The following is a 21,248-nucleotide window of genomic DNA, read 5'->3' as shown; positions in this document are numbered from 1 at the left end:
GATATACTCACAAGATCCCCAGCCCAGGCCGTGCACACTCTGGATGCCACCTCCCCAACACTAAATAGGTGGCAGGCTCTTTCCTCCACCTCTGGGACATACCCTCATACTGGGCTCGCAGGTGCCCACCTTCAGGCAGTGGCTGCGAAGGGCCTGAAATGTCACCTTCAGTGTCTCTCCAGCCCACTCCCCTGTCCTGCCAGGGCCCCCTGGCCACCTCACCTCCAAAGTAGGAGCCGTCTGCCAGCTTGGTCTCCTTGTTGCCCTTGGTGAGCACGCTGACCACGCCGTGCTGGATGAAGTACATCTTCTTCCCAATGGTGCCTTCGCGGATGATGTAGTCGCCCGGCTGGAAGACCTCAAAGCGCAGCTTGGTCAGCATGGACGTCACGAAGTTGGGGTCCGCGTTGGCAAACAGAGGCATGGAGGCCACCAGCTTCCGGCAGTTAAAGTTGATGATCTCCTGCTCCCCAGAAAGGGTGGATTGGGGAAGAGGGATAGGAGGGTGAGGGGAGGAACCAGGCAGAAAGGCCTAGCTGCCTTTCCACCCGGCCACCCACCAAGCTCACCTCCCGCAGGGGCTCGCTCAGCTCGCCCAGGATGCTCTCCTCATCAAACATCTTGCCCTGGTAGCGGTGCTCGTAGTAGTCGTGGATGCGCTGCCGGGTGTCTGGCGGGAGCTTGTGGAAGGACATGTACTGCTCCACCTGCTTGTACTGGGTCCCGGGAGAGAAGGAGAGGCTGTCACCTCCTGGACCACCAGCCCCACTGGCCGGGCTGGCACCATCTGGCCACAGCCCTGCTGCTGACCAGAGCTGGCACCGATCCTGGGGCCTAGTTGGCTCCTTGAGTTTGAGGCCCTCGGTGTACGTGCGGTCACACTGTGCCCCAAACAATGGCCCTGACTGCCAGCGGCTGGGGTGTAGGAGGGGCTCCATCAGAGTGTGCCGTCTTCACTGTGTTCAATACTGTGGAGCTGGCCAGGGACAACAGGGACTGTCCAAAGCCCGGTTACAAGAGGCCAACTGACCAGGAGGTCAGTGAGCTTCCCACTGATCACCAGTCTCCTCCGCGTCGCTGCGGACCAGGGAGGCCCCACTGACTCAGGGACTCTTTCCTACTAGTGGTGACAAACTGGCAGAGGTGGCAGGATGGGCTGCAATGGGTTACAAGGGCCTGAGGCTGAAGCCAGGATGTCTGAGCCATCATGTGCTATGCATCCAATTGTGGCCCCAGCTCAGACTGAGTCACTTTGTGGAAGAGCAGCTCCAGCCCCGGGGAGGGGCCAAGTAGAGCAGGGACCTTAAACAGAGGTCTGGGACAAGAGATGGGTGAACCTAAGTGCCCAGGGCTCAAGCAAATAAGAAATGCTCCTGTCCTCCCTGTGGCTGAGGGGTGGGCGCTGCTCCAGCTGGCCTTGGGGTGTGGGTGGAGAGTGGGAGTCCTCTGGAACACGGCTAGGGACCAGGGGGCACTGACTGGGAAAGAACAGATTCTTCCCACACTGGGATGCAACGGGAGTCCCTTACCCCAGGGACAATCAGAATAGGGAGCCTGTTCTCTATCAGGGCTCCAAAGAGGCAGAGGCACAGCGCTGCTGTAGAGATGCCAATGGGCAATGTGGGGCCCGTGGCATGCATGCTCTTATTCTTCCAGCCAGTCTGGCCTCTGTCTGCTCAAGGTTGTGCCCAGCCACAGGGGATAGCAACTTCCTGGCTGGCTATGGGGACAGGGGCAGCCAGAACAGTGAGAGCTGTATTTAAGAGACTTCACCATGCATGGAGAACCAATAGGGGTGGGAGGCGAGGCCTGGAGTTAGAAGGCTGTTGAAGTGGTTCAGGTGAGAGATGGTAGTACGGACAAAGGGGAGATAATATGTTTAAGAGAGATTTACGGGTGAATAATATATTGGAGAGCTATTAGCTCAAGGATAAAATAAAGACAATTCAAATAGAAAGCCACAAGCAGCTTGATTCTGCCCAACAATAAACGCTGGTGATTTTTCTAAACTGTCCCTGATCGTGATCCCAGACTAAGTATCCATTCTGGTCACACGTTGAGCCCCTAATCCTGGTCACATACTGGGCTCTGGCCCTGGTCCAGTGTAGAATTCTGACCCTAATCACACACTGGTCCCTGATGCCGGTCTCCACTGATTCCTCACCTGGCCCTAGATGAAGCCCTGGCCCTTGTAACCTGAACCCTCTCTCTTTCCCTTCCCTTGCCTCTCACTCCTACCCCAGAATGCTTTGTTCTAATCAGGCTGATTTATTTACCACCCACCTCCACACAGTTGTTCACGCTCACGCTCATCATGATGACTGCCCTAGAACTCTCTTCCACTTTCTCCTTCCTCTGCCTCCCCAAAACAACCTTCATAACCTGTCCTGGCTCTGCACCTGATGCAGTCGGTCAGTTAGTTAATCAATACATACTGAGCCCTACTATGTGCCGGACACTGGGAATTCAATGCAGGAAGGACAGACCTGGACCTGCCCTCGAGGAGCCATGGCCTGGATAAGGAAGATGGATATTAAAAAATCACCTACATACGAATAATGAAATAATGATGGGAGCACAAAGTGTGATGAAGAATTAGAGGGTGCCATGGAGTCATGTGATGGGTGGGGGCTGACTGGGTCATGGGAGGCTTCATCAGGGTGGTGAAGTTTCGGCTGAGCTGTGGAGAATGGGTCAGGTGAAGAGAGGAGAGTTCCAGGCTCGAGTCTGTGCCAAGGCCCTGAGGCAGGAAGGAACACGCAGGGAGGTCTGGCAAGGCTGGAAGAGGGCTATGGGGCCCGTGGCATGCTCTGAGCAGGAGAAGGGCAGGGTCCTTACATGCCAGGCTGAGAAAACACACGTAGGAGATAATCTACATCTAGGAGTAACATAAAGGCTCTATAGAGCTTTTAGCAGAGTGATATGATCAGATTTATATTTTTAAAATGCCAGTGCTATCTGCTGTCTGGAGGAGAATGGAGTGGAAGGTGGCAGAGACTCCGCGCTAACATAGTCATAAAGGTCACTCCTCACAAACTCTATGATATAACCCCTTGTACTGTCTCCATTTTACAGATAGGCAAATAGGACACAAAGACGTGATGTGACGTGCCCATGCTCAATGGGGAGCTTGTCGCTGGCTTAGAACCCAGCCAGCCTGACTCCAGTATAGCGCTCTGGTGAGGAAGCCATTGCAGTGACTCAAGTGGAGGCCAGTTGGGATGATGGGAAGGGAGGGAGGCATTAATGACCAAGAGATGTCAAGAATGGCTCCCGCTTTCTGGCCTGGGTGACTGTGTTACTGCATCTAACCACTAACAGGATAAGCAAGAGTTTGGAGTAGAGAGCGTGAGGGACATTGTTCTCATTTTGGACATGATGAGGTTGAGGTGTCTAAGGAGGCATCGAATAGACAGTCTGAGGCTGTGGAAAGAGGTGAGGGCTGATTATATCATTTGGGCCCCACTGCACAGCGATGGACATGGAGCATGGGGTGGGGTGGTAAACCAGTAGCACCTGGGAAGACAGGCGAGACAGAGGAGCAGAGGGCCAGGCACAAACCAGAACAGTTAGAGCTGTATGATGACCGAGAAGACAAGCAGCCAAGGAGAGCAAGAAGAACGGGCTGAAAGGAGGAGGTAAGCCGAGCGTGCAGTCCCGGAAAGCAAGCGTAAAGCCAAGAAGAGCGGGATAACTGTTATGTGCCCTGAGATGCCAAGCAAGACGAGGACCCCAAAGGACCTACTGGCTTTAGCCACATGGAGGGCCTCGGTGAACTTCAATTCAGTGGGCTGAGATATGGATTCAGCACACCCAACTGGCAGGTCCTCCTGAGAGAGCCCAAGGCGATCACAGCTTTCTTCCCTACCTTCTCCTGGTACTGGCGCCGGGAGGAGTCCAGGGACTGAATGAGGGCGGTGGCGTGGCCGATGAACATGGCGTAGCAGGTGGCGCCCACGATCATGCTGAGCATGGTGAGCCAGACGTCGGACATGCCCACAGGCGCCTGCCGTCCGTACCCGATGCACAGCATGTGGCTCATGGCCTTGAACAGGGCGTAGGAATACTGCTTTCCCCAGGAGTTGTTCTGTGGACAGGCGCACATGTGGACAGACACAGGGTAGGGTGGTAGTGAAAGCTCACACCGGTGAGAGGGCAGACCTTCTCACCGCACCTAGAAAAGTCCCCAGTGCCTCCCCCCATACCCCAGTCTAACTCTTTCCCAGCGGCTGAGCCCAGGGCTCCCACCTTGCTGGTGGCTGAAAGCCTCGGGCGAAGGGCAGGGAGGCCCATACTGGCAATCTGTGGTGACCGAGTGAATCCCATATCAGGCCTTTCCCTTGCAGAGCGATCAGACCAGAAGCCCCAGCAAAGGGATGGGAGCCAGCCTGGCCCCCACCTGACCTCTCAGCCCCCACAGGGCAGCCTGGGCCTCCTAAGCATCAAAGGCTCCAGGCTGAGCCACCCTGCCATCCTCCGCTTGCTAAAATAGCTCCAACCCCCTTGCCCCAAACTGCTGCCAAGTGAAGCCCATTTCCCCACTGACCTCAATTATAAAACCAGATATGCTTCCCCTGGGGGGATAAGCTCTCACACTGAGCCAAAAACACTGTCCTCATTTTTGGGTGAACCAAAGTTAAAGTGCTGCTGAGCTGATTGGCTTCTCTGCATGAACCCTGCCTGCATCTGTCCAGGGCCACTGCCACTAGTTGCCCTCCACAAAAGGTAGACTATCTGGAACACACAATGCTTGGGGGCAGGAAGAAAGAGAGAGAAAGGAAGTGAGGCTCCTGGCTATTTTTGCCTTCAAAGCTAGTTTGTGTCTCAAGGAAGTCTCAGTGTGAGAACATTGGGCTCAAAGGGCCATCTTCTGAATTTAGGGTAGGTGTGGGCCTGTCACCTTCACATAGAGAAAACTGTCCCAGATGAGGGGGCCACCAGATGAACTCCAGTGTCAGCCACCTCCCAAACACCCCTCTCACACGGTGGATGTGTTAACAATGTGGAACCCACCCTAGTGCATGACCCACAGAATCCCTGCTCAGAGCCTCAAGCATTTCCAGAGTCACAGGTCTGTTCTCAGCACCTGGAGGAAGGCACAGGAGCTGCGTGCCATGTTCAAGGTCACCCAGACCATCCTGGACAGAGCTAAGCTAGTCTGGTGCTCTCAGTCCCAATCAGAGTGGGAGGTCTGTGGGGCTGACCTCCAGGGGTTGAGGGGGCCTGGGCATTGGGGGAACAGCTGCCTCCATCAGGACTTCAGGCCTTGCTGAGCCTCTGGGGATTCATTCCATATGGCCCATTCATTTACACTTAGCTCATCAAAAGGCTGTTTTGTAAAGGCCTGTTTGATGCTGAAAGATGCCTCAGGGTCTCTTTCACTTCTTTCAAAGCCTGTTTATCCTTCCCTGGGGTCCTGGGGCCTTGAGAATTTGCCTACAGATCAAACCAAACTGACTGAGAGAATGAAGGAGGCTGGAGTTTGCCAGACACAGAGAGAGGGGGTCCTCCATCCCACCTAGCATCTGCCCTGTCCATGGGGGGCTGGGGACTCTGCCCTATGGCTTCTTCAGACACAATTCCAACTTCTCTCACCCATCCACACGGTTGGAGGGGATCAGGCTCCATCTGGTCTACCTTCCCCACTCAGGACCCCACCTATGACTAGGAAGTGTGCGTATGTTGGGCAGGGATGGGGGTGACAGAGTAAGGGGACAGCTTAGTTCTGCTGGTAGAGCAGAAAGTGGCCACTGTGTGTGACCTGGAAGTCTATGCCTACTACCGACAGTGCACCTCACAAGGTTCTCTTTCCTTGGGCTCCACTTTTAAGGGTGGGTCTGCCTCTGGGGAGCAGAGGCAGGAGGGTAGGAGGTACCAGCCCAGCTCTGAAACACCTGAGAAAATCCAAGGAGCCCAAGTCTTAGTCTCCCTGGGTGAGATCAGAGCCAAATACCCAGGCTCCCAACTGCAGTGAGGCTGTAAAGAAAGCACACAAGCTCTGTGACAGACCTGGACTGAGTAAAGTCATGTACCCTTGGGGTCTTTCCTACATGCTGGGACTCAGGAATTCCAAGTTGTGGACCTGCTCTGCCCCTCTGTGCCTCATGGGCCTCCACTGCCCATGCCACAGGAAGGGCCCGGCTAGGCGCTCACCACCATGTTGTTGATGGACACCCAGCAGTCGTCAGGGAAGTCCTGCAGCATGGGGACCAGGAACTGCAGGCAGCCGTCCCAGTGGCAGAGCAGGAGCATCATACCGATGAGATTCACGATGCGCACTACGGCGCTGGCCAGGTCATAGGTCATGTGGAAGATCTGTGAGCAGAAGTGAAGAAATAGGCCCAGGTAGCTGGGTGACCAAGGAGGGGGGAGGGTTGCACCTCCCAGCCAGACCCTGCAGCTGCTTATGGCACTGCTCTGCACATTCTTGGCAGAGTGCCTCGTTCAATGCAGTCCAGGCTGTGGCTAGGACAGAAGGCGTCAGGCCAGGACCTAGAAGAAGCAGAATGCAGGCTGCAGGGTCCCAGAGGGGAGTCTCCTGGGATCTGTGCAGATGTGGAGGGACTACCATGGGAAGTCTAGCCATCCAGGCTGGACATGGGGAGAGCACCTGGAGACCCACACAGCCCTGAAGTGGGCAGAGAGACCACTTCATCAGCTCGCCTAGGCTGTGAGGACAACGGGGAGAAGAACCGGCCAGCCCGAGGCTCCGTAGAGACCACAATCTGTAGACATGTCAGGCACATGATGTTTCCCTAAATTGGTCAGTAGACTTTCAAGAGAGCCCACTCCACCCAGTGGGTTCTGCCTAAAGTAGCCATGAAACTGCAAAGAAGCAGCCTGGACACACAGCCTCCAAGTTCATATAGACCTTGATCCCAGGCCCACTTCCTACCCAATTCCGAGCTGTCTGACCTTGAGAAAGTCTCTGAACCTCTCTGATCATGTTTCCTCATCTGGAAAATGGCAATAAAAGTTCTTACCTGAGTGGTTGTCAAAAGAATTAAATTATAAAGTGCTCAGTACGGGGTCAGATGTATTCAATAAATTGTAAACAATTATTAATTGATAAGTCGTTATTAATAATTAATATTTATGATTAGTTAACAGGTATTAGTAGTAACACTTTCCTATATGGGTTAATAAAATATGGCACCCTCAACACCAGTCCACTGCTACTTGTCCATCTCTACCCCTGTGACTCCAAATGAGAGGCTGAGGTATGGCTGGGCAGGGCCAAGGGTCAGCACATCCCAGCATCCACACCCCACCTCCCTCTTCCCAATGCTGCTTCTTGGTCCAGTTTCAGCAGGGATCACCATGGTGATAGGGCAGTGAGGAGACAGAGAGATGGAAGGAAGCCTCGAGGGAGGTCTCTGGAAGTTCTGGCCTTGCCTCTGGCCTGAGGGACTTCGTGGGTGCTCCCACCCCTAGTCCTCCTAGTCTCTCCCTACTATTCCTAGGCAGAGCAATCTTCCCGGAGATGGGTTTTGGGCCAAAATTACAGACTTGTCAATGCCTATAAGTTTAAGACCTAAGTTTAAGCCTGTTTCAGATAGGGAAACTGAGGTCCAAAGAAGCAAACCCTAGATATGTCAAGCTCCTGTCCAGTGGTCTTCTAGCTGCACCCCCTAGCTGGTGGCAGGATATTCTAATACTAGTGACCTCAGTGTCCCCTTCTTAAATGTGGGCTCAGCCTGGGTCTAGGTTTTGAAAAACCAAAGATGAATACAACTTGTCCATCACCCCCAGGGGCACGACTCCCTGTTGTCCCCCTTGGTATCAGGACTCCGGATATTCTAGCATCCTATCACTCCCCCATGGCCCGGCAACAAAGAGACAATAACCTCACACCTGAGGGTGGGCACATGGTCCCACAGTTATCAGCTCACTTAAACTCACAACAACCCTTTGCTGAAGATATTGTTAATCCATTTTACACCAAGGTTCAGAGAAGTGAAGGGACTTGCTCACAATCATGGTGGCAGTGGAAGAGGAAGATCTGAACCAGGGCTGCCTACAAATTATCAGACTGGCTCACTGAGGGAAGGGTGGTTTTCAGAAGAGTGGTTTTCAGTAGTTTCATTTTGCAGATAAAACTAAACCCAAAGTGGCCAAGTGATGTGGCCGGATTCACATAGCAAGTTGAACCCAGGGCCAGGTGGGACTCCCCGGCATCTGGCCTCCATCAGCCTCATACACCATGTGATGCTGTAGACAGAGCTGTGAACCCTGCAGTGTAGCCCCACTGGGGCACAGGACCAGCCCCTGGGCTGTCAGTGGGCCAGCTCCAGGCTAAGCTGACACATCTCAGTGTAAGGACTGGTGGTCACTAGAGACCAGTTTGGGACTGGGGCCTGTGTTTGGGACACGGAGCATACCCCAGCATGATGCTGGTGCCTCTGGCCATCCCTCTGCTGCTGGCCATGCCTCAGGGCCTGGATCCTGACCTGGGAAGCTCCCCCAGCCCCTCCTCTCAATCCCACAGCAGCTCCTGAGTCCCGGCACCCAGTTCTGGCTCTCAGGGAAGATCCCACTTCTGCCTCTTTAGCACTTGGGTGAACACAACAGCTCTATGACCTTGGGCAAGTCATTAGCCTTCCAATTAATTGACTGGGATGCCACCAACTATCCCCACTCTGAGGAGATGAGGAGGGTGAGTGGCATGGGACCACCCAGTCTGAGATGGCCAGCACTTGCCTTCCCACCACATGTCAGTCTCCCCACAACTAAGACGAGCTAGACATCTGCCCCTCATTTCTCGAGGTTGCCGGAGAAATCAAACTGGTTAAGAAAGTGCTCTGGGCCGTGGACACATACATGGGTAGGGTCATCATTATTAACTTTCTTCATTTCCCAGCTGCTACAGACTAAATGTTTATGTCTCCCCAAAAATTCATATTATGAAGCCCTAATCCCCAAAATGATAGTATTAGGACATGAGACCTTTGGGAGGCGATTAGGTCACGAGGGTGGAGCCCCACGAATGGGATTAGTGCCCGTTTAGGAAGAGATACCACAGAGATGATCTACAAACCAGGAAGCGGGCTCTCACCAGAACCCGATCCTACTGGCACTCTGAGCTCATCCTTCCAGCCTCCAGAACTGTGAGAAATAAATGTTCGTTGTTTAAGGCCCCCAGTCTGTTCTATTTTGTTATAACAGCCTCAGCTGGACACTACAGGAGAATTAGAAGCCTCAGACCACTTTTAGAAAGTGTCTCAGATGGCCACAGCCCACAGTAACTGCTTCTTTCCATGAACCACTCCGGGCCTTGAAGACAGAGTATCAAGGTTGGCACATTTTTATGCAATGTCTTCTTTTCTCTGTGTATTACCTGCTTTTCTCTTCTTCATAACTAATTTTCTTGCCTTTATTGTGATCTCAGCAACAAATATGGTACAGCATGTGGCGGGGTCTCAGGAACTGAGAAGTGTTTAATGATGAAAGTACAGGTGACGACAGTGATGGGGATGATGGTGATCAGGGCCATCATGAGTGTAGACAGTGACATTTGAAAAAGGCTCCACTCTGGGCAGGTATAGCCCGCAAAGGGACCTACCTTTGCCTTTGCAGGAAGAAAGAAGGTGCCTTTTTTCGCAGGCGGGCACAGACTCAAGTACCCTATAGACAGCATGCTGGTGGTAGTGCCTGGTATCAGGATGAAGAAGGATGCAGGCGCTGGAAGTGCCCCACGGAGGTGGCAGGCTGGTGGGAGGGGTGGGATGGAGGGTTTCTGGGTGGTGAATAGCGGGTACTGCAGATGGCTCCCAAACACTACAAAACCAAAGACTCCAACATGGCAAAGCTTGAGCTTTCTGTGAAGAGCTGGGCGGGGGGAGCATCCATTCAGGCTAGGAGGGTACCCCAGATGGTGAGGTTGCTGAGAGCAAGGCTGGACGTTGCTGGGAGAGGTTGCTAAACACTTGTGTGTCCTGGTTGTGGACTGGGGCCACAGGCCACCTGCAAGACAGCTGCACTGTACAAATATTTGTCTTGCTCTTTATACCTCATTACAACCCCCCTCTATGATGTTGGTTCTGACTGTGGGGGTTGAGTACCTTCATTTTCAGGCCCCCACAAGGCTTGCTGAGTGAGCGGTCTGGACAGCCTGCTATGCCCCGCATGGCACTCAAGGGAGACTCTATTCCCATGCCCTTCTCGACCACAGTGCAAGCACAGAGGGAATCTCTGCTCTGAGCTTTAGTTTCTTCATCTGTGTAATGGGTCAATAACTGCCCGTTCCTGGGGCTGTCTTGGGGGTCAGGGGAATGATGTCCGCAGCTGGCATACGGTAGATATTCAGTGTTGGTTCTTTTCCTTCCCTTTCTTTCCCAGCCCTCAAAACAGAGTCGATTTCTCAGTCCCAGGGAGAGACCAGAAACTGGAGTTTCCATCAAGCCCTCAACTCGGTCCTGGGTTTGTTCCCTCCGGGGGACTTGTTTTTCTCCTCAGGGAAGAAAAAACTTTCCCCTCTGTCTCAGGAACAAGCGGCCGCTTAGAGGAGAGAGATCCCAAGTCTGAGAGAGTGGCTGCTGCACGTGTATCCTGGGCACAGCCTGGAGGTGGCTGAACTGAGGGTCGTGCTGCGTCCCTTCCTGGGGCTCATAGAAAGGGCTAGCCTCTACCCCCCAGGCCCACCCCTCTGTGTCGTCTCAAACGCTTGAGTCTGAGAGAGATGGAGAAATTGAGGCCCACAGGGGGAGGAGGCTCACCAGAGGCGGTACGGCCACCCTGGCCTGGCCTCCTGCCTCCAGCCCTCCTCCTGCCAATCCAAGCTGCCCAGGAAACGAAGAGGCTTCTGGGATGGGTCGCTGGGGTGCTGGCCCTTCAGGGGAACATCCAAAGGGGGGAGACCAGTGTTTCTAACAATAGCCTCTATGCCTATAACAAGCTCGCACCTCAGAGGGAGGAAAGAGGCTTGGCTGGGAGGGAGGATGCTGACCTAGATCGCCCAGGATGGAGCCAGAGGCTGGCATCTTCTGAGATGCCGGCCTATACCTGTCGAGACCCTCCACCTACCCTAACTCGCAAGACCTGCCACCAATGCTTGGGAACTTTCTGATGGAGGGACTGCGCTGGGCTAAGGGAGGCAGCTGAAGTCTGGGGGTCAGGTGTCTAGCATCTCTGCAGCTTCACCAGGGGACCTTGGGCAAGCTTTTCCCTCTTAATGGGAGGCTGACTCTCCAGACCCCACCCAGGGCCATGACAATGTCCTCAGAATCAGCTAATGTGATCCCCCACCAAGAAAGGCTGGAGTGGAGACCAAGCCCCAACCTCCGAGAACTCTAGAGCATGAGTGACAGCAAGGGAGACTGAGTTCCAAAGAAAGAAAGAGATTAACATAGGGAGTTGGAGGAGGACATAGGGCAGGTTTTTCTGTACTAAAAACCTCTCTCCCCAGGCCTCATGCAGACCCGGGGCCTTGAAGGGTCTCCATGCTGCTGCCTTCAGCCAAGTTCAGGCTAGAAGCAGCCCCGGGGCTGCGGCAGGCCATTAAGATTAGAGACAGGGTTCCTGCGGCTAGCTAGGAAACCCCAATCCAATTCCAGGGGTCCAGTGGAAGCCCTTGGCTGGGCGGTATGCCCGGCATAAACCACTCAAAGCAATTTCCTCCCCAGCTGGTAGGCAAGATAAGGGTGTGTGTGAGCGGGGGAGTCATCCATCTGGCCTCCTGGGATCTCCCTTCCTGTCCATGAGATTGGGTACTGATGCCCAGTTTAGAGCCCTAACCTGAGGTCTCCTGGGCCCTCTGTCTACCCCAGGGAAAGTCCAGGGCCAGAGCCTGCCTGACCGGTTCTGGATCACCCAGAGGGCAGCCAGGCCTAGGGACCAGTGGGGATAGGATGCCTGCCTGCATTCCCAGAATATATGGTGTGGGGATCCTATCACAAATCCCACCCTGTCCTGCCACTGACAGCTCTACCCACTCCTCCAAATATCACAGCCCATAGGGCCTGGGCTAAGGGGCCTAGGGGCTGGGACTGGAGACATGAACTGATATTAGAGAAGGAAAGGGTGGCCACTTCTTTGCTTTTGATTACAGTCTAACTCTGGGTCCAAGGCAAACAGATGGTTGGGGTTTCTCGGGGACTGAGCAAGCCAATATGGTCCTGCATTTCCCCTTGGGACAGAAGCCAAGAGACAAGCCTGTCAGGGCATTCTGGGAAAAATCCTCCATCCTTCAGCCAGCCCAACCCCAGCTGGAAGCTGTCCCTAACTGAGGGAATGATAACAGAATCAAAGTCATCCTCCTTTCTGGACACCTGAGAAGGTGGGAAGTGCATGGAATCAGGAGTCCGGAGGCCTAGGTCAAAAACCCTACCAGTGGGGCAGCCGACCCTCTGATCCCATTTCCTCACCTGCCTTGTTTGCTTTGCCGGCGAGGAGTGAGGAACCAATGAAACAATGGGTAAAATGTATCTGAAAAAAGGAAATGCCCTGTAGAAGAATAGGGGGTTACTAAGACAGCTGTATGGGGAGGGCCTCTATTAAATGGTTCTCTGCCTCAGGCTTTACATAAAGGGTTTTATAAACATCATCTTGTTTAATCTTCATGACAATCCAATGAGGAAGGTTTAATCTTCATGACAATCCAATGAGGAAGGTACTGCTTTGCAGATAAGAGACTGAGGCTCAGAGAAGCAAGGTGGCACCAAGGTCACACAGCTAGTCAGTGTGGAGCCAGGATTTTAACTCAAATTTCACATGTGTCATTCTAGCTCCAAAGCCTTCAAGCATTGCACTATGCCAGGCAGGGTCTGCCACACTGCTGGGAGCCAAAAGTACTACGTGGGTTCTACTCCAGCTCTGCCAGATGTTTGCTGAGTGACCTTGGGAAAGTCATTGCCTCTCCTCTGTCAGCAGAAATAATGCACATTTTCTAAGCGAAAGAGAATCTCTGTTATGGAGTGATTCTGCCAAGCCGGCACAGGCACTTTCCGTGGCACAGGTGCTCATGATGCTTCTAACCTCAATCTTCCAGTGCCTCAACCACCAGCATGGGTGCTGCCAGCCAGGCTGCTGCTGGGGGTGGGTTGGCGACTTCGTATCCTGAGCTGGGAACTTCCATTCAGTCAGGCAGAGGTCCTGGAGACCAGGAGAGCATCAGTGCAGCAATGAGCTGCACCAGGAAAGGCATGTCTGCAGAAGCTTCCCCAGACCACAGCCAACTCTGGACCCCATAGAGGGCCATGTCACAAAGTACTTCTCCCCTCAGCCCCAGTACCTCCAGGCTGGCCTGCCGCCTGCCTTTACTGTCAAGAAGTATAACTTGGGTGGGTAGCAGACACAGACTGAAGCCCTTGACAAGGTTGCCTGCTACTTTTAAACCCCAGCTAGTAGTCATCCTCTCTTCACCCCCAGATGACTACATTCAGCCCATGGATGAGAAAGGTTTGTTCAGGAAGATATTGGCTTATCCTGTTTTTTTTTTTTCTACAATTAATTAGTTTCTGTAGCCTGTGCTCCACCCAGAGCCCCTAGGATCCTTTTACAGTTTGTACACATACAACTCCAGGCTCCCTGGCGCTTTCATGTCCTAGAGCCAGCACCTGCAGCTCTGTGTCAGAAGCCTGCCCCGGGCTACTGGAAACCACTTTTTCTGCTAGCACCCAGGGTGGACGGCCCATGAACCAGTGGCTGGCAAGTAAGAGAATATCAAAATTCTAATTCCTTTGCCTTCAATGGGCACCTCTGAAGCATGGTGTACAGTACACTGTCCCTAGAGCTCTCATGGAAAGGGGCCCAAGTCACCCTCTATGGGACTTTGCTAGGTGTCCACCCTTAATCAGCTTCCTGCCTTTCCCTGTCCCTCTTCCTCAATCCCTTACCAGATTTTCCTGAAAACACCTCCCCCTAAAAAGTCACTTTCATGTAAATCCTCATCTCAGGGTCTTCTCCAGAAGAACCCAGTCAAGGACAGTTGCCAACAAAATCTGCACAATAATCCAGATTTCTGCTTCTCGTGATAAATCTGTAGATCTAGCAACCCTGTGCCGATTCTCACTTGGCAACAAGTGGCTAGAACTGAGTAGGGATGACCCGATCCAGACAGATGTATTCTCATTTTCCTCAGTCTACCACACCCTTATTGCCTTCCAACTGGCCTTTTACCATTCACGTTCCCTGTCTGGTCCCTACAGGCTTCTGAGTTTGCAACCCCTACAACATAGTATAGCGGTTACCATTGCAGGCTCTGGAGTCCAGGTTCACCCATCGTTGATTCTGTGATCTTAATAAATCCCTCAATTTTTTTGTCTCTCGGTTTCCTCATGTAAAAAAATGGTACCTATATGGTAACCTCTATGAGCTTTAGAGACTTAGTAGGGATCCTGCCTGTAAAGTGATTTGCACAGTATCTAGCACATGATATTCAAGAAATTACTAATATTTGTCCTCTCGGAGCAGGTGTGCCTGTTAAAATCCAACAGCCCACATCCAACTATCTGAGATTACCTCCTGGCCCTTCTTCTCCCTGGAGGAAGACACCCTTCCTCCAAGAGGTTTGGGTCTGAGCACTCACTTCTTCCCACTGGTGAATATATCGAATGAGGCGGGAGAGTCGCAGGAGGCGCAGGAGGCTGAGGATCTTGGTGAAGCGGACGATGCGCAGGGCCCGAGCTGTCTTGTAGACCTCCGAGTCGATGCGTGTCTCCACAATGAGGAAAATGTAGTCCACAGGGATGGAGGAGATGAAATCCACCACGAACCAGCTTTTGAGGTACTTCATCTTAATCCGCTGTGGGTCCAGGATGATTTCTGTATTGTCCTCTACCACAATCCCTGTGCGAAAGTTGAGAACCAAGTCGATGAGGAAGAAGGTGTCTGATACCACATTGAAGACGATCCAGGGTGTGGTATTCTCATCCTTGAAGAAAGTGATGCCCACAGGGATGATAATCAGGTTCCCCACCATCAGCAGCAGCATGGTCAGGTCCCAGTAGAATCTGTCAAGATATACAGGGGTCAGTAGTCAGAAAGAGAGAGAAAACAAGTCACAGACTGAGAGAGAAGCGCCAAGGGAGAGCAAGTGTGGGAGAGAGAAGTCTTGGGACACTGAGGGATGTTCTGCGACACGGTAGGAGGTAGGCCCACAGCAACCAAGGCAAAATGTAAACTACGGCATAGAAAGAGGCTCTTCCTTCACTAAGGGTACCCTCTGCCTGCCCCTAATGACAAGCCTCCTATCCCCATCTCTATGCCCCAGTGAGAGTCAGGTTGAAAAGCAAAGCAAACAATGACATCTAGAGAGAAGTGAGAGGATGTTTTAGCAGCAGAAGCAGTTTACCCTGCACCACCCCAGGTTCAGGCCAGGCTGTTCCACCTTTCCCATAAGGCAGCTGTGGCCTGAGACAGGCTGGCAGCAGACATGCCACAGGCTGTGACTGGAGAGCAGGGGGGGTCCATATACACAGCAGGCAAGAGGCCCAGGCTCCAGCCCCAGCTTTGTCACTGATGCTGCGTGACATCAGGCAGGGGCCCTCCCCACTCAGGGCCTCAGTTTCTTACTACAATGAGAGGTGGAGCCTCAACACTTTATGGGAGTACCCTTTAGCCTATCCCCTATAGTCAGAAAACGTCTGGTGATCTGTCTCCTCCAGAGGTTTGCATTCTAATATGGGATTGGGGAGGGACAGTGACATCTTCAAAGGCAGGAAGTGTTAATGGGGCGAATTCAAGTACCAGTGAGGTACCACTCAATGCAATGGAGTGAGACCAGCTGGGGCTTCTAGCATCATTTCTCCTAAGCCCTCAAAGCAACTGCAAGTGCTTCCTCAGGGAGGTAAGAGAGGGACCCTCAGGATGAAGCCTCTGAGAGGTTAAGCAATGTGAGGATGTAAAAGCTAACTCTCAGGTCTCCCACCTGGCCTGGCAGGGGCCCCTCTGGAGTGTGCAGACAGCACAGGCAGGCACAGGCCCCACATCTAGGAGGTATGACCAATCATTCCTGGGACCCAGCCCAAGTACCAGCCACCGCAGGGCTGGCTGCAAGACCAAAAACTTGAACCACAGAGCTATTTCTCTCTGTTATCAATTTAGACAGTTACACAATGACAGGTAAAGGTATTAATCTTTATTAATTAACAAAGAAATACGGGCAGAAATAAGCATGTCTTTTCCCCAAAGATGTAACCTTTCAGCCATCTTTAATTTCCTACTTCAGGGAAGCCAGGAGGAAGGGAGTGAGAAACAAAAAGACCAGGTTTCCCCAAGTCTTCAGAGGAGCCCACCATAAAACCCAGTGCCCCTGCCTGAGGAGTTCCAGGTTTGAAAAAATATTACTTCATAGCAAATCATTTTCTTTGCCAGAGTCAAAATGGTGCTATGAGTCAAAGAGAGGGCAGAGTCTGCTTCACTGAAGGTGGGCAAAACAGCTGCCCCACATCACACAGTTTGGGGAAAGGTGGCTTCTAGAAAGGCCACTTCTGGCAGCTCCTTTGAAAGCCAAGCCCTTCGGGGCCTCAAGACAGGACCTCAAGTTAGAAACTCACTAGGCTAAGGCTTTTCATTCTAAGGTTGATGCCAAGAGGTCAAATTTAGCTCCTTCCCTGCTCCACAACTCACCACAGCTTTCCAGACACAATCCCTCTAATGCCATTTGGGAGAAACCAACCTAAGATCTGAGAAACCACCCAGCCTTCAAACTCAGTACCCAGAACACAGCACAACCTAATGACTCGGGGGCCCCAGGAGAATGGTTTCAGCTTCTAAGGGGTGCTCTTGAGCTGTGTACACTCTCTACCCAGCGTCATACACATCATTCAAAGACAGTTTCAGACACTCATTGGATACCACACACAGGTATCCTCATTCACACATATAGTGTGCAAACACCCTTATATACACATGGCAATCATTCTTTTTCATTTAATCTCATAGGAAAAACAAAGCAAAAAAAAAAAAAAAAACCTGTGGCAGAGAGAGGCCACTGAGGGCCCTGTGGTCCTCTGTACATAAAGCTAATAATACACCCAGGCTGGAGGAGTTTCTAAAATTAACAGAGCAGGCACGAGCAGCTGTGAATGCTGACTCGGGCAGGCCTGCCACTCCAGCGGGTTTCTACACTCTCCCAACTCTAGTTCTCTCAATTACAGACCAAATTTAAGACAGTAATTAACAGGAGAATGTTTGCATTTAGTGGTCTTCATAAAACCAAATTACATGAGGCAAAAACACCCATTTCCTCGCATTTTGACTAATTGTTTCAATCGTGAGTTTCCAGATGCTAAGGGATATTTCTGGTGTCTAATCTGGGGTGGGGTCGGAATACTGGAGCACTCTTCCCCAGAAACCACTATGCTGGAGCATTGCAGAGCTACTCAAAAGGCTGTATAATGTGGTGGGAAGAAAGACACATAGGCTCTTGGAGCCAGCCAACCTTGGTTTGATTTCTGGTTCCACCATTTACTAGCAAGTCATTTAATCTCTCCATGCCTCAGTTCCCTCATCTGATCAATGAGGATAATAACAGTACCTAGCTAGCAGAATCATAAGAATTAAGTGAATTGATACTTGCAAAATGCTCTGACCCATGCCTAGCTATGTTATTAAATGAGTAAATAAGTAATTCAAAAGTCAACAAATTCATAGAAAAGAAGAGGAAGATTTAATCTTCCAAGGAAGAACCAAAGCAAAGCATCTGCTGGAGGTGGGGGTGGAAGGGAACTCATAATGGTCCCACTAGAGCCAGCAGAGGAAGTCAAGGATAACAATATTCCCTGAAGAATCAGATGACAGAACCCATTCACCTCGGCAGACAGATACCCTGACCCCAGGAACTAATGGTCCAGTCAGAGGACAAGGCATAGAAGACAAGTTGGGAAATGATGTAAGAAATCATCCCAGGCATCTAAAAAGGTGGGTTCCTGGTGACTCATAAGGGTGAGATGAGAAAGTGCTCCAGGAGTAGGTGAGAGAAGTTGGGCTCTGGGAGCTGCCCTTGGCCTCGTAGACTACCCTTCCTTACTCTTCGCCAGATGGTTACACGCATTTCTGAGAGCAGAGCCAGCCCAGCCAGAGCAAGAAAATGACGTTCAGCACCAAGGACAGCTCCCCTGGCACGCCTGCCAACCCCACTACGCTGGTCTAGCCAGGGGAAGTTGGCCACAGCCTCCCCACTGGCACCCTCTGCATCCTCAGCTCCCTGGCCGCTCTTCTCCTCCAATCCTAGTGACCAGAGCACCTCAAGTGATGCTTTAATGTCCCTGAGGATTTTCACTGGGGACGCCTCGGTGACTGGAAAGCCTTTATCCATAAAGACCCCCAAACATTTCACATGTATGGAGTGCTTACTTTGCACTCTCTATGCATTACTTTATTGAACCCTCATACCAGCACTAAGGTGGCTGCTATTGTCTGTATTTTACAGATGACAACACTGAGGTTCAGAGGGAAGTATCTATCTTCCCAAGACACAGCCAGTGAGGAGCAGACCCAAGATTGAGAGAGGTCTGTGGGACTCCAGAGCCTGACCTCTTGGGATTTCAGGCACCTCAGTAGGATTTGGGGAAGTGGACAAGCCTTTCTAGCACCTCTGCATCATTCTGGGGAGGTGACCTACCACAAAAGGTACAGCCCCTGCCCCAAAGACAAGAGAGGAGAAAGGAGGGTTGCAAAGGTTTCAAGGAGACCCTTCTCCATGATGCCAGAGCCTTCTGAGGAACTTTCAGGGTGGGGAAAGTGACACATCTTTCAAGTATTAAAACAATCTGCCATCAGGCACAGTTGCACCCATCCTGTAGAAGGGAAAATTAAGGAGAGAACAGTAACATTTCCAAAGCCTCAAGCTGGATGCCCGTGCATCTCTAGCACTCCACTGCCCCTAGGATAATACATGAATAAATCCCACAGTCCAAGATATGCATCTATGGTGGTGAGTGTTGGGCCCTGGCAGGGAAGCATTGGACAGCCACATCTGGACATGCTGGAGTTGGCATATGTCTGAATTAGAGGCCTTGGTCTCTCCAATTACAGTGTTCTCTAAGGCAAGAGGAAGTCCTGGCCAGCAAGACACCAAATGGGCTCTGAAGGCCCTGCACCAGGTTCAGCCCCAGGACCCCAGGCCCATCCTCTCTCAATTGTGAACCCTACTTCCTACCTGGACCAATAGGTCCATCCAGGGAAGCAGGTGGCCTCTCAGCAGGAGGATGTATTCTATAGGCCAGCTTTAAAGGTGAAGGTCCCATTCGTAAGAAGAAATAGGGGATGGCAAAAAGCCCAATATCCTTTACACTGACACCTGGAACACTTCATGGTTTGATCTCAGAGGAAGGTTATGGACTCAAGGCAGCTGAGCAAAGAAAAGATAAGGACTTCTGACTTTGAAGTCAGAACTTGAGCACCAGACCAAGGGTCCTCTCCCTCCCTGGAGGCTTCCCTGGATGTGAAGGGTGATAAAATGGGGCAGAAGTGGAGGTCTCAGAATAGGGGTCACCTCCTTCAGCCTCCTCTTGTCCACATACGCCCATGCTTGCCTTCGACCGCATATGCTCACACATATGCAGGCGCATGCATACACACACACATCTACACATCTGCACACAAGTACATATATACACATGCACAAAAACACCCACGAATACAATTTTGTTTACACATTCCTGTCTATGCACTCCTGTTAATTTTTGCCCTCATACGCATGTCCATTTTCACACATGCATACTTTCTTGCACACCCATTTTGACACAAATGCTGTCCACTGAGAATCCTGTCAGCTGGAATAAAGATAGTGTCTTTTTTGTGCATTAAAATCTTTTCCATCCTTCAAGATTTATCTGAAGCGAGACCTCTTCTGGGCCTCTCCAAACTCTCACCAATTGAGCCTCCACCCAGCCTGGGTCCTGGCTTTGGATCTCGATTGCTGTGGGCTCAGGGGCTTGTCCCAGACACACCTGTGTCCCTGTAGTGCTGACTGCAGGCCAGGGTCCCAGGTGAGTGACACACCCAGAGCCCCATCATTTTTCTCCCTCCCTCTCTGCAGATGCTCCCATTCAGACACCACTCCTAGCACCAGACCTGCATTCCCACCTGCCACCTGGAGGGCCTGCTGGCTCCTATACCCAAGTCCAGGGCTGAACTCAGCCTTTTCCTCCTCAAAGCTGAATGGCAGAGCATTTTAATCACCTGGGCTCAAAACCTCAAACCCATCCTCAGCTGCTTTCTCTTTCTTCCCACTCGCCCCTGCAGGCCCCCCAAGCTGTGACCATGTTTTGTCTGGTGTCTTCTATGATGTCTCCTGGACCTGTCCCTGACTGTTCTGTTCCTCACCACTCCTCACTCAGACTCTTGCGCCTACTGCCTACCTGGTCTCTAGCCTCCACTCTTTCCTCCAACTCACATGCTCTCTGGGTTACATTTCCAAACAACATTATGATGATATCTCATTTTGCTCGAACCTTTTTTTTGTGGACCCCCAAAAACTACAGAAGAAAGTTTGAGCTCCTTGGTCTGGCATCCCCTGGCCCCCTTCCCTCTTCTCCCTCCTGCTTCCTTCACAGAAGCCAACTGGCCCCTTCTCCATCCACAGCCTGGTTCCTCCTGAGAACCATTTCTGCCTCTTGTGCTCCCATCTTTTGAGATTGCTTCCCTCATCCAAGGCCCAGCTCAACTACTACCTCCTCCACAAAATTTGCTTAACCATGCTGTATCTATGTTAGTAATCGTCACGTCCTGCCACTATCATCAGGTACCACCTAACTCTCCTTCCAGCCCCCAACAAGCCATAGAACCTAAGAATTCAGAAGCCTTTATGTCAGAAAAAGAAATGGGAGCTGGGAGATTTCCCTCCATTTCTGATCTATACCTTGGTTTTCCAGGCCCAGCACAGGGAACTGCCCGAGGTGATCATGAAGATGATGAGAATGGAGGAGGATAGTGACAACTCTTGTCGGGCACTTACTATTTGTCAGGCACTAATCTGTGTCCCTTATGTGGATTATCTCATTTAATTCTCATAGAAACCCTATGAGGTAGATACTTTAGTTCCCCTTTACAGATAGGGAGACTAAGGCACAAGAAGTTGAGAAATTCTCTATATATGGCATATCAAGAATGCAAACCCAAACAGACTGATTCGACACCGACTCTAACCACTCTACAGAAATATAAATCTGCCTAACAGTATTTTCTCCCTTCCAAACTCTGTGCCTCCTTGTACTCTTCCTATTCCTCCCAAATCTCTCTCCTGCACTCTCTGCCATGGCCTTTATCCTCAACTTCTTCACTCCGCTTTTCCCTTAAGTGAATCT

General features: G+C 51.6%; 1 protein-coding gene across 1 annotated transcript in view; it reads right to left on the bottom strand.

The window, feature by feature from the left end:
- HCN4 (hyperpolarization activated cyclic nucleotide gated potassium channel 4) overlaps positions 1 to 21,248 on the bottom strand; it is a 43,511-nt gene that overhangs the window by 3,304 nt on the left and 18,959 nt on the right. Inside the window, exons 2-6 of the mRNA XM_039856486.1 lie at positions 14,525 to 14,948; positions 6,154 to 6,315; positions 3,869 to 4,087; positions 570 to 716; positions 223 to 463 (exon numbers count right to left, since the gene is read on the bottom strand). Of these exons, the coding sequence (XP_039712420.1) occupies positions 223 to 463; positions 570 to 716; positions 3,869 to 4,087; positions 6,154 to 6,315; positions 14,525 to 14,948 (1,193 nt within the window). The remainder of the gene's footprint in view (positions 1 to 222; positions 464 to 569; positions 717 to 3,868; positions 4,088 to 6,153; positions 6,316 to 14,524; positions 14,949 to 21,248) is intronic.

Source organism: Pteropus medius, unplaced genomic scaffold, assembly GCF_902729225.1.
Source record: "Pteropus medius unplaced genomic scaffold, Ma_sr-lr_union100, whole genome shotgun sequence".
NCBI classification, from domain to species: Eukaryota; Metazoa; Chordata; class Mammalia; order Chiroptera; family Pteropodidae; genus Pteropus; species Pteropus medius.
This window is presented reverse-complemented; position numbering and strand designations above follow the sequence as displayed.